Below are 13,231 nucleotides of genomic sequence, written 5' to 3'. Positions count from 1 at the left end.
GCTCTGGACTAATCTTACAGGCCGGCCTCAGCTTCCCGTGGTGCGCCTTGGAACAGACACCCCTTGAGAGCCGAGGCGCCGCACCGGTAATCTCGTCTGGGGCGAGGGAAAAATCAGAGAGCGCTCTCCGGAGCCGCCTAGTGAGTGACCCTCGCCGCAACAGAGGCTCGCTTCCTACCTTCTCCTGTGTTTGCCAAGTCCCGTCACCGGCTTGTCCGTCTTCTGTTGCTCAGCAACCTGGTCCGCTTCCGGGTTTCTCCCGATCACGTGACCGGGTCTTGTTAGATGTGAAGCTCGATGTATCTGGTATGCAAAAGTAGTTCTGCAGAACTTGAAAGTCTGTATGTCTTTACTCCAACGCGTTTCAGCCTTTCCAAGGCCTTCCTCAGAACCACTTTTGCATACCAGATACATCGAGCTTCACATCTAACAAGACCCGGTCACGTGATCGGGAGAAACCCGGAAGCGGACCAGGTTGCTGAGCAACAGAAGACGGACAAGCCGGTGACGGGACTTGGCAAACACAGGAGAAGGTAGGAAGCGAGCCTCTGTTGCGGCGAGGGTCACTCACTAGGCGGCTCCGGAGAGCGCTCTCTGATTTTTCCCTCGCCCCAGACGAGATTACCGGTGCGGCGCCTCGGCTCTCAGGGGGTGTCTGTTCCAAGGCGCACCACGGGAAGCTGAGGCCGGCCTGTAAGATTAGTCCAGAGCCTCCCTATCATACCTTCCATGTGTAATTGCCCCATACCCACACCGTGAAGATTCCAAGTGTGGCACATACAGAATAAGCGCTATTTGTGAGACTGAAAAACTAGAGTGCACTCTAACAGAGACAGTAATAAATGCATGCGGGACGCCGCTAGTTTGAAACTATTTGCTGACCAAGAGTGACATTACGTATCAGTGCCATCCAGCACTCCTCTTCACATTATTTAGTTATTTAGTTAAATACAATAAATTGTTACATTGTTACCTAATTTTTATGATCATCATTGATTTCAATACATTTCAATCTGAAACATAGGACCACCAAGCACCCAATTGATACATCATTTATTTGATTTTTATTTTATATTCGTTTCTCATTCAAATTTATATGCATTGATCATTTTATCACATACGCACCAGTATTTGCTGAATTTAAGGGTTTATATTCAATTAACCATTAACCATCCAATTACTCATTTATTATTTATTTATCCTTATCCATACTTGAAGAAATCAAGGGCTCATATCTTATTAACCAACTAATTGGTAACATATAATGTTTGCTCAATTTTTATTTTTTTTCATTAAGATGGAAAATTTGAAGTAGAGAAAACCTTTTATAGAAAGAGCCTGTTCATGAGCTGCAAGTGAAACACTATCTGGAAGGCAGCATAATATTGTCGCTCTCTGCAGAATAACATTACCATTGGGAGGATGTAAACCTATGCTTTCCATTTATAAGCAAGTCGCTAAACAACTACAAAGACCGCTGATCCAAAGAGTCATTAATCGATATGTCAGGTAGCTCTGCTGATTATAGTGGTTTCCTATATGGAGTTAGCAGCATGTGGGGAGCAAAGTTGGGAAACAATGATCTTTTCTCCTTATTTTCCCTAAAATACAATTTTTACCTTTTTTATCGATTATTTTGCGAACAACAAATTGCAGAAACACTGTGTAACCTATTTCAGCTTTATATATGGTGTTCAGTGAAATTATTAGATTACTTTAACATGAATTATTTTACTTATAAACCAACATTCAATTTACAAACTTAAAAGTAACCGAACAAATTTCAACTATTTGGGCAATCTAGCATGCTTACAGTTCCGAGGTTCAGATGTACTAAGCCTTGGAGACTGATAATTAGCACCCAAATGTCATTTTCAAACACAGCCTGTAACATGGCAGTTGGGAGCTGATTGGCTGCTACTTTACCCCTCTCTACTTTATCCTCTCCAAAGCTTAGTACATCTCCTACTTAGTGTGATATAGATATGACTTTTGTCATTTTTACAATCTGATTTGCACTACTAAAGAGACAAAAATACATTGTCAGTGTACACTGATCACTGGGGCTGTCAACACTTATACTTCTATGTGCGACAAAGTTGCCAATCTCTGTATAAAGTAGGTTCCGAAAGGAGCTGCTGATGCCGTTCTTCCTGTCACTTTCTGCTTAATCTGTGGCTTTCTGCACATATTATTCCAATTCCTTTGTAACATACAGTAAATTAGTAACCTAGTATCCCTCATTCATTGTGGGTCCAATTTGTATGTGGTTACGATGAAACTAAGATGCAATATTTAGGAAAAAGGGCCTAATTCAGACCTGTTCACTGTTGTGCGAAATCACACAGAGGCCGATTAGCGAACGACTGCGCTTGCATATGGATCATAATGAAAATCCTGCGTCTTTCTTGATCGCTAGGCGAACGCAGGTTGATTGACAGGAAGTGGGCGTTTGGGGGTGGTAACTGCCAGTTTTCTGGGAGTGTCATGAAAAACACAGGCGTTACTAAATGTTTTTGTTTGTTTTTTTTTGGGGGGGAGGGGGGGTGGCGACGTCAGCTCCGCCCCGATCAGCCTGTTTGTATCGCACTGTAGGGGTAGGTCCTGTAGGGGTAGGTCCTGGGCTATGCACAGAGTGCAAAAATCATTCCATGGTGAGTGAGCTGCAAATGGATTTGCAGCTGACCGGCATTTGCAAAGCTTTTCGCACGGCGTACGCACACTTGCACGGGGCGGTTATTCACTGTCTGGGCGACGACTATTTGATTGCAGACCTCTGCAAATTCGCAGAAGAGCGATCAGGAATGGAATTAGGCCCAAAGTGCACTTCGCTACCCATCGTGAATCCTAACTGTTAATTTACATATTGGATCTGATTGGCTGGTGCCTTTATCACCTTGCACATATCACTGGTTTATCACTTCCTTATGCCTTCTCCAGGTTAATACATCTTCCCCAATGTGTCTTAAAGGCCTGCATATCAATAAATCTTAAATCAGGGTTAATATATAGTAAAGTTACACAAGGAACCTATTGATCATGTTAAAACAGCCTAAAGCCCTAGTTTTACCAAAATATTCATACAGCAGTCATCAGTACTAAACTAAAATATGTACTTGGATGGTGTAAGTATAAAGTCTTTTAGAATATCTAAATTTTATGGTCCTCTAAGTAGGTCTATATACTGTAAACGGGAATTTAGTTTCTAATTGTAAGCCTGATTTCTCCAAACTTGTTCCAAGTCCCCAAATTTGATTTACTAGAAAACTAATAATATTTATAATTTATCGTGGAATAGGAAGTGGGAGCTGAATTTTTCAATTAACATTAAAAAGTTGAACTAGTTTTTCAAATTGGCACAAAAATTTGAAAATTCCCCAGAATCATTTACAATAAAAATAATAATCTACATTTGGGAAAATTTGCTCGTTTGTACCAGCATCAACAAAGGACAATAATATATATTTTTACTGTTCTGATGAATGTGAACTGGGAAAATTGTAACATTAATTTAAATGCAGAACCTAAATCACAAATAGGGAAACTCAAATGCGAGCAACAAATTTGGAATCATGATTTATTGACGATCATTTCCGCAAACACGTACGTGACCTTTCAGCCACTGAATATCAAACCAGCTGGAAATATTCAAGCATCTCTGTTTATCATGCTTTTCATTGGGTATGGCATATTACGTCGACATTCAAAATATCGACACGATCTGAATGTTGCCATTTAGAATGTTGACAGTCGGCTTGTTGCAGTGTGATATTACATGACATTTTCATCGAACTCTAACCGCAAGCCTAATCCTAAAATCATGTGTCAGCATTCAGGTGTCGACATTCTAACCCTGAATGCAGAAAAATGCAGATGTACGGAACAAATGCCTGCTCTGTGACTTCCTGCTACTATTATTGTGCTATTGTACCTGTTTGCAAGGACGGTGCACAGATTACAGATGGAAAATTGCCATGATAAAGGTAATAGAAAGAAACAGTGTTTTGAGGCTATGGAGAGAAAATATGCAAGGATCTAATATAGAGATACATATTATCTACTGCTTCCCAACACTGGAAATGTCCAAATTTGGACACTGCCAAAAGGGCTTGTGGCTGCATCCTGTTCGGTACCATTGCGCATCAGATAGGCACTGTCCTGCTGAAATGGGTTAGTGTGGTGGACTGTAAAAGTGCTGTTGTTGGTACGTTTCTATATTAAAGTAGTTGCTGCCTTCACTGCTAAGTCTGTAACCCCCATTACGTCAATCCAGAAGCAGAACTATGCTGTGTATGTTAAGGCAGCACACATTACAGGAGGACTCAATTCATCCAATGCGTCTTAGATGCAACGTGATGCAACTAGGATGCACCAATAGACTGTGATGATTCATTTGATAGCAACACTGGTATATCTGTGTCTGGCTGAGTCTCTGAATCTGCATATGAAGTGCCACAGTGCAGCAGCTTTTTTCCAAACCAAGTTCCGTTGTGTGTCCAAGTCGCATCACATTGCCTGATGCTAGCGGAGCTGCACGGGACCTGTCAGCTCACTGCGGCCAGGCAACTCCCGCTGCATGGCGTATTGAGGCTAGTTGTTTGAGGACAATTCTTTATCTGGAATACATGTGTTTACCTGTGGTAACAGTTACTATTGCAAATGCTGTGCTATCTGGCTCCCAGCTACAAGTAAAGAAGGAAAGATAGCATACCATTTGCACCACGGGAGGCAAGACTTGCAGAGACAGGTTTACAAAAGCAGACAACTCATCTACGTGGGTCTACTACGCCTGCCCGGCTGTTGGGATCCCGACCTCTGGTATGCCATCAGCAGGGTGAGCACTGAAGAGCCCCTTGCAGGCTCGCTGCGGGCATGGAGGCGTGCGCTATTTATTCTCTCTCCAGGGGTGTCGTGGATACCCCAGGAGGGAAAATAGTGGTCAGGATCCCGACGCCAGTCGGCTGAGCAACGGTATCCCGACAACCGGGATATCGAGTGCCACCCTATCTACGTACAGTATGTGATATGTATCTGTGAGCATGTTATGTGGTGTTAGTAGTCATTATATTTGTATTACGTTGGTTTGTGATCATGCAACACATATGGGGGGGGGGGGGGGGGGGGCGGTTTCAATTACCCACTTGGTTTACACCACAGCTAATCAATCATGCTAATCCTCCAGGGACTGGATTTTTTCTTGCAGCATCAGGTAGTAAAAATCTGCATTTAACGCATGGGGAAAACCATTAGATTCTGCAATTTACGTGGAAACCCAGTCACTGGAAAACCACCCATGGGAAAAGGGCTAATTAATTGAATAGCTTTTCCTTGTGCAGAGCGATCAATTGTGTCTAAATGAATTCCCCCATGACCTGATGGATGGAAAACGTACACAATTTACACTTATAAATCTATAGAACGAGTAGAGTATTTACACCCATGTGCCGAGGAATACAATATTGCAAGATACAGGCAGGTAGGTACCAGGAGCATGTGCACCCAGATTATGCAAAGGCATACGTCACACTCTTATACAACCGTACGTTTTAGTTGCAAAATACGCATCACTATTAGACATCAATAAAACGGCAAAAGCCTCTTTGATACCGTAGAATCTCCCAATCCACAGTAAAAATGAATGTACTCAGCTTATATTAGAGCAGCCCTACTCTCTCTGTCCCACCACTCCGGATGCAGCGGGTGTGTATATAAACTGGGTGCAGGGCATGCGTGCACACTGCCCCTGTGTCCAGGGGCCCCCACACTGCACTTTACTACTAATTATACTTACACTTCCGGCATCTCTGGTGTCCTGCATAGGCTGGTGCCGCACAGCGGCATAAATTGGTATCCGGACTCTGGGTCGACACCACTTAGGTTGACAGTGAATAGGTCGACACGACCATTAGGTCAGCATGAACAAGCAAAAAGGTCGACATGCGTTTTTCAATTTTTTAAAAACTTTTTCATACTTCATGATCCATATGGACTACGATTGTGAACGGTAACCTGTACCGAGCGCAGCGCGTGCAAGAGGCCACGGTGCACTAATTGGGGTTCCCGGTCACTTTACGAAGATAATGACACCAAAAAAAAAAAAAAGAAGAAAGCTCACGTCAACCTTTTTTCATTTCGACCTAATGACCGTGTCTACCTATTTCTACTGTCGACCTAGACACTGTCGACCCTGAGTCCCATACCAGCAGAAATTACCTGGAAAATGGCACAGTGGCATATTTTCCTGGTGATTTGGCACAGTGCCCCTGCACAGATACCAGATCATTCACCCTGCATCACCCTGCACAGTGTATGACCCTTAATTCTGCAGTGTGTTTATCCTTTGTGTGACTAAGCGAGAGGTCGCATTCCAGCTCCGATATTCCGCCGCACAGCTAATACAGAAGGCAGTGGTAATACGACAGCAGGCAGTGCTTTCAAATGAGGTTTTCATTTTGTAGACATCTGCATTTTGGTTTCAGACCAAACATTCTCCAAGGTAAAGATGGTGAATTGCAACACCATAAAATGTATTGTACTTCCGCATATTCCTGCTCACTTGCTTAGGGGCTACAGTTACTGCTAGAAAAGTCCACGTTGGTAGAGTTTATACTTCTAAGCCAAAAATGTAAATACCTGTCTCTCTCTCTCACCAGTTTCATATTTTTTATTCAAATATATTATTAATTCTGCCGCTAAGGGGCACAAAGTCATAAAGTCACAATCTAATCCTTCAGACTGATATAATGCTGCTGTTGAACAGTTGTTTAAATTTATTATCTCACAGGACACCGCAAGGATACAGCGTCATAGCCCCAGCTCTTGGTTGCAGCTGCATTTTCTCTGGGGCTCAACTGAGGGGAGCAGTGGGTGAGGTATTTTATCATCACCCCCAATTATCCAGCTTCAAGAGACAACTACATACCTCAATTTCAGATTAAATACATGAATTATGGGTGTAAAATGTATTGTTCATTCTTACCATTATCTACACTGCAGTTTGGTTTAAAATGCTATCCTATCTTTAATTACAAACAGCTGAAGCCACTTTCCACTTCTTTCAGGCACTTCCGAATGAGAACAAAAACACGGAACTGTAACATAAAGCATGGGGGTGGGAGATAAAGTAGAGCGAGATAAAGTACCAGCCAATCAGCTCCGAACTACCATGTTACAGGCTGTGTTTGAAAAATGATAGTTAGGATCTGATTGGTTGGTACCTAATCTCTCTCCACAGTATGTCAGTTATTGTTACTGTGACATCACTTTACTGCACCTGGTACAAATCCAATAAAATTGAGTTATTACATAGGATTGTGTAATGGCTGCCACACCTGCAATCTTTGGCATCACATTGTTAAAAGCTAAAGTAGCATCATCATCCAATGCAATACAGGTTGAGTATCCCTTATCCAAAATGCTTGGGACCAGAAGTATTTTGGATATGGGATTTTTCCGTATTTTGGAATAATTGCATACCATAATGAGATATCATGGCAATAGGACCCAAGTCTAAGCACAGAATGCATTTATGATTCATATACACCTTATACACACAGCTTGAAGGTCATTTAATACAATATGTTTAATAACTTTGTGTATTAAACAAAATTTGTGTACAATGAGCCATCAGAAAACAAAAGGTTTCACTATCTCAGTCTTACTAAAAAAATTCTGTATTTCAGAACATTTGGATGTGGGATACTCAACCTGTATCTGCTTTATCTGAAGACCAAAGGATGCATGCTGGGCAAATTTACCTATGCATAACCACATGCATTATTTCAGATACAATATGTAGCGCAGTGATACACAGGCTTTCATAAATGTCAAAAAGTGTCTTCAAAGGCTCTTAAAAACTACTTGAACAAAGTTCCACCCAAAGACCATTTCCAATTAAGGGTCCACAGGCCAGATTCTAATGACAATCTTACTCAAGTTTCAAAAGCTATACATGGCGACTCTCACGGATTACTGGGTGGCTCCCGGATTTCAGGTAGTACTCCAAAACTCCACAGAAAGTTTGTAATTCTCCCTAACTGCGGCAGACATAGACTGGGCTGAGGTCATGATGGTGGAATTTGCCCCACCACTGTGCACACACTGCTACGAGATGGATACAAAAGGCATCACTACATAGTGGTGTAGGGTACCATGCTACCACAACATACCCACCAATGAGAAATGACACAATTCATGCCATTTTGAATTGTGGGCGGGGTATATATGGCTGTAGACTGTGAAATGGTATCACCCTGACAAGTCCACCGTACATTTTTAGACACCCCTCTGCATTTCCCAAGGAGCGTGTGTATAAAGGCTAGTATAACCACCTCTATCCAGAATCTGGCCTCTGTGTAGCCGCTGGTGTACAGACACATGTATGCATAATCGTACGAATAAACGAAGGCTGGAATCATGAATATTTTCCATAGTGTACAATACGCAAGGTAAATGAATGAATATAGATGCCCACACAGATATGTGAAGTACAAACAAAAATACTGTACACAGTGGAACATTGGCCCAAAACAGACTATTCTTATATAGAATGTTGAATCAGCTGCCCAGTCATGTAACTACTTAAATTAAAAATTATTTAAAGTGCTCAGGAATGTTCATTCAGTCAATTGCTATGTCCGCTGGAACTGCGCAACTAAAATGATATGCACAATACAATACATGATGATGTCCTGTAATGTGTGAGCAGTTTATGTATATTGACAACCTAACACAAACAAAGGGCGTTGGATTCCAAAAATGTTAAAATCTCTCAGAATTTGGGATACAAAAAAATCTTAAAAATTAAAATAAAGTCAAGCAATTTGTAGTCCTACGCACATCAGGTTTCCATTTCTTACAGTACCGCCATAATACCTTCTCTGCATTATGATCCCATTGTGTTCGCCTTTGCAGATTTCTTTCAAACAGTGATATATATATATATATATATATATTTATTTATTTATTTATTTTTTTCCTCTGAATCACAGAACAGCTGTTGGTGGGATCCTGCATACGGTGACGTCTGTCACTTTATAAGTGCCATATTATTTGGAAGGAAGCTTGGAGGCCCGGAGCAATGGCAAAGTTCCATGTCAGTAAGTTAGTACATAAGTCTCGGTCAAAACACATCGTGATCCAAACAGAAATAACATGTTGCGCAAAAAAACGCAGTCCTTGGTGAAACTATCTGTTCCATGTACATTTGCCCACACTGTAACATGCAGGTTCAAATGTGAAGTGGTGTAGCAGCTTCGTTTTTTTTTTTTTTTTTTTTGTCCCCGGATTGAAATAAAACTTCTCAAGAGTACACAAAGAAATAAAAAGAAAAGAAACAAACAAAAAAAAAAATACAAAGTACCCAAAAATAATTCCAGTGTTTGAGAGAAAGGAATGGAAAAAAAAGAAAAGGATGTATCGTCTATAATGAGATAGAAATTGATAGGTACTGGAGTTTTTGTTCCCCCTCTTTAGTTTTTTTAAGGCTGTATTCAGTAATTGTATATGGTGCACCACTTATAGTGTATACGTACTGTTATGATGTGGTCTGTATATTTGGATATCTTTCTGTTCAGTAGTATGCTCTGCGTATGAGTGTCAGTGGCCTATTGATAAATGGCTCTTTACATTCTTTATTAATGATTGCGTCATCTTATTGTGCGTTTTGCACAATGGCTTAGTGTGTGACGTAAAGAAAAGCATGCTAAGTTACTGTGTCAACTTGTGAGAATGAACACGTCAACACAGTGACCCTGTCTATAAGGATTGCGGCATATTATGACAGCATTGTAGACATGTACCGGGTATCAGCATTTCCTAGGTCACAATGACCCTGCAGTTGTGAGGCATTAAAAAAAAAAAAAACTTTATATTTATATATCAAGAGACAAGACAAAGCTCCGATCATGTGACCATTACTTCCAACAGCCTTAGGTCTTTCCCCATCTCATGGGTCACGGCATGTGCGTGTCCAGCCACATATGTCAGTTTATTTGGCACGTTCCTCTCACACATACCACTCCTTCTTTGAGATGAAGGAACCATCATTCTGGGGCACCAGACTATCGGGGAGTTCCTCCGGCTCATACTGGAACCCTAGAGTTCTATCTTCACTGTAGCCACATCGATCCCCCTCTTCTACTGTAAAATAGGGGCGCTTAGATTCATCATCATACTTTGGGCCCAATTTGCGCCCATCTATTCCCTCCTCATCTTCTTCTTCTTCATAGCTGCTGCTTCCGACCGGGCCTGGTTTCTTTTCGTCGTCAGAATCCTCTGGATACTGCAAACTCTGCGCCATAGGAGGGTGCTGTGCCACGCCTGCCTTACTGTACCCATTTCCATAAACGTGCTTCTTGGTGTTGTAGTCGCCCTTGAAGGTTTGATGTCTTCTCCGAAGCAAAACAAAGAGGATCACCGAAACTGCTAAAACTAGAACTGCTCCGCCCACTGCACCTCCAATGATGGCAGCTGAGAACATGGGGGGTTCTCTCTTGTCCGTCTGTTCTGTAGGAGTCGGGGTGAAAGGGAATTCTGGGTAGGAAAAGACAAGGAGAGGGAAAATATCAAGCTCTGGCTACATGCTAAAACCCATAAGCAGAGACGCAAATTGTGATCATTAGTGTTGGACCCGGATATATATTTACTAAGGTCAAGTGGACCACATGAACCATTGCACATACTATTACCTGATCCCTCACTAAATGCAACTACAAGTCAATCCCTTGCTTGCACTTTATTTAATTTTTTAAATGGTCCAACAATCTCCAAAAAATCAGTGTAAAACATAAATTTGTTTAGGTCAAACAGAGCAAAATATTATAGTTTTATATAGGTTATACTGTTACAATGTGTATTATATATATAAAAAAAGTTTAATTACATGCATATAATAGTTTCCAAGATTTCTGATAGTATTTATAATAATGTGTAATGTCTACTTTCTCAAATACTAGGTATATAACAATTTATACGTGTACTAGCAACAATATCGCTGCAAGAACTGGTCTACTGTTCTTGTAAATGCTGAGATTACTGATTAGTTGGGTCGTTTACTTTCTCTCTCGATTATAGATATCACAGAGGAAAAACCTAGTTCTAAAAATGTAGCTTATTCCTAATTCAATCATCTTGAAACTATTCAGATCAATGCAATTCATTGCAGAATTTTCTATTCCAAACTTTCAGGTTTCTAAGATTGCGTCCCTGCTTGGGTAGAGGGGGTGGGAATGGGAAAAAATAGGAAAAATTAAGGATTGTAGGGGAGGAAGGGAAGGGAGTAGCAGGTCATATGAATTCTGTAGATCACTGAGAACAGCTAATTCAAATCTGAGAGATTCTGCTACCAATTTTTTTTTTAAAGAAAAAAAGGACACATTTCTTTACGATTAGGAAGCAACAGTAGCCAGAAAAGGTTTAAAGATTTCAATAGGCAGAAACAGAGGAAGGTGAACATTATCCAGATAGTAGCCTATGCCAGAAAATGCATGACATTTTTTTTAAAATAATAATAACACTACCGCAGGAACTCAAGCAAAGCAAGTTATAATTAACGAGATTATGAAGATGGTAGTGAAGAAAAAAAGACAGGCACAGGTGTTTCCATTACATCAGACAGTGAAAGGCTATTTGTATTAGGTCAAACATCTGGATCTTAATCTGTGTTGCCACCTTAAATAATAATTCCATCCAAAACTGATAATTATGAATGCCGGACACCAGGTAAGTAAACTTTTAGGGCGGGATGGAGTGGAATCCGAGTTCGCCCGACGTGCGGGAACCTGGCCGAAGTCAGACTTTATTTAAAGGTGCAATCATTTACAAGGTATGTAAATGACTGCCCCTTTAAATAACGTCCGCGTTCAGACAGCATCCCGCATGTCGGATAAACTTGGACTCCATTACATCCTGCCCTCAGTGTGGACTGAACATGTGATATTCCACCCAAAACTGAAAATTGTTTCAAAAGGCAAGGGTAAATATTCATACATATTTGCAAATGTCACTCTATTTCATACTGTATCAGCAATTACTGTAGGTTTAGTTTCTTTTTAAGGCTATGCCACACTTGAAATGCTCGAGTTTGGCCAGCACTCCTACCTGCAAGCTGCCATGTTTGCCCCTCCAGCTCAGTAAATAGTCTGCACACACTTATAATCATGCTGTCAGTGAGGCGGGGATGCGCTGCTGTCAGTGAGATGGGGATGCGCTGCTGTCAGTGAGATGGGGATGCGCTGCTGTCAGAGAGGTGGGGATATGCTGCTGTCAGTGAGGTGGGGATATGCTGCTGTCAGAGAGGTGGGGATATGCTGCTGTCAGTGAGGCGGGGATGCGCTGCTGTCAGTGAGATGGGGATGCGCTGCTGTCAGTGAGATGGGGATGCGCTGCTGTCAGTAAGGCGGGGATGTGCTGCTGTCAGCGAGGCAGGGATGTGCTGCTGTCAGTGAGGCGGGGATGTGCCGCTGTCACTGAGGCGGGGATATGCTGCTGTCAGTGAGGCGGGGATGTGCTGCTGTCAGCGAGGCAGGGATGTGCTGCTGTCAGCGAGGCGGGGATGTGCTGTTATCAGTGAGGTGGAGATGTGCTGCTGTCAGCGAGGTGGGGATGTGCTGCTGTCAGTAAGGCGGGGATGTGCTGCTGTCAGCGAGGCAGGGATGTGCTGCTGTCAGCGAGGCAGGGATGTGCTGCTGTCAGCGAGGTGGGGATGTGCTGCTGTCAGTAAGGCGGGGATGTGCTGCTGTCAGTGAGGCGGGGATGTGCTGCTGTCAGTGAGATGGGGATGTGCTGCTGTCAGTAAGGCGGGGATGTGCTGCTGTCAGTGAGGCGGGGATATGCTGCTGTCAGTAAGGCGGGGATGTGCTGCTGTCAGTGAGGCGGGGATATGCTGCTGTCAGTAAGGCGGGGATGTGCTGCTGTCAGCGAGGCGGGGATGTGCTGCGGTCAGCGAGGCGGGGATGTGCTGCGGTCAGTGAGGCGGGGATGTGCTGCGGTCAGTGAGGCGGGGATGTGCTGCTGTCAGTGAGGCGGGGATGTGCTGCGGTCAGTGAGGCGGGGATGTGCTGCTGTCAGTGAGGCGGGGATGTGCTGCTGTCAGTGAGGCGGGGATGTGCTGCTGTCAGTGAGGCGGGGATGTGCTGTTATCAATGAGGTGGAGATGTGCTGCTGTCACTGAGGCAGGGACGAGCAGATTCTTCGTGAGTGATGTTGTTGGTTACAGTTGGGCTTGGCTACA

The 13,231-nt window shown here is 42.7% G+C and overlaps 1 protein-coding gene across 5 annotated transcripts in view; it reads right to left on the bottom strand.

Moving 5' to 3' along the window:
• Window positions 1–13,231, bottom strand: part of NECTIN1 (nectin cell adhesion molecule 1) — a 383,707-nt gene that overhangs the window by 270,516 nt on the left and 99,960 nt on the right. Inside the window, exon 6 of one of the 5 annotated variants that reach the window (XM_063943511.1) lies at window positions 1,193–10,533. The exons of the other annotated variants lie outside the window; for them this stretch is intronic. Within the exon in view, the coding sequence (XP_063799581.1) occupies window positions 10,007–10,533 (527 nt within the window). The 3' untranslated portion in view covers window positions 1,193–10,006. Of the gene's footprint in view, window positions 1–1,192; window positions 10,534–13,231 lie in introns of those variants that run through there. 5 annotated transcript variants of the gene reach the window in all.

The sequence above is a fragment of the Pseudophryne corroboree genome, chromosome 10 (assembly GCF_028390025.1).
Source record: "Pseudophryne corroboree isolate aPseCor3 chromosome 10, aPseCor3.hap2, whole genome shotgun sequence".
Lineage (NCBI taxonomy): Eukaryota > Metazoa > Chordata > Amphibia > Anura > Myobatrachidae > Pseudophryne > Pseudophryne corroboree.
Note: the sequence above shows the minus strand (reverse complement) of the source record. Positions and strands in the feature narration are given on the sequence as shown.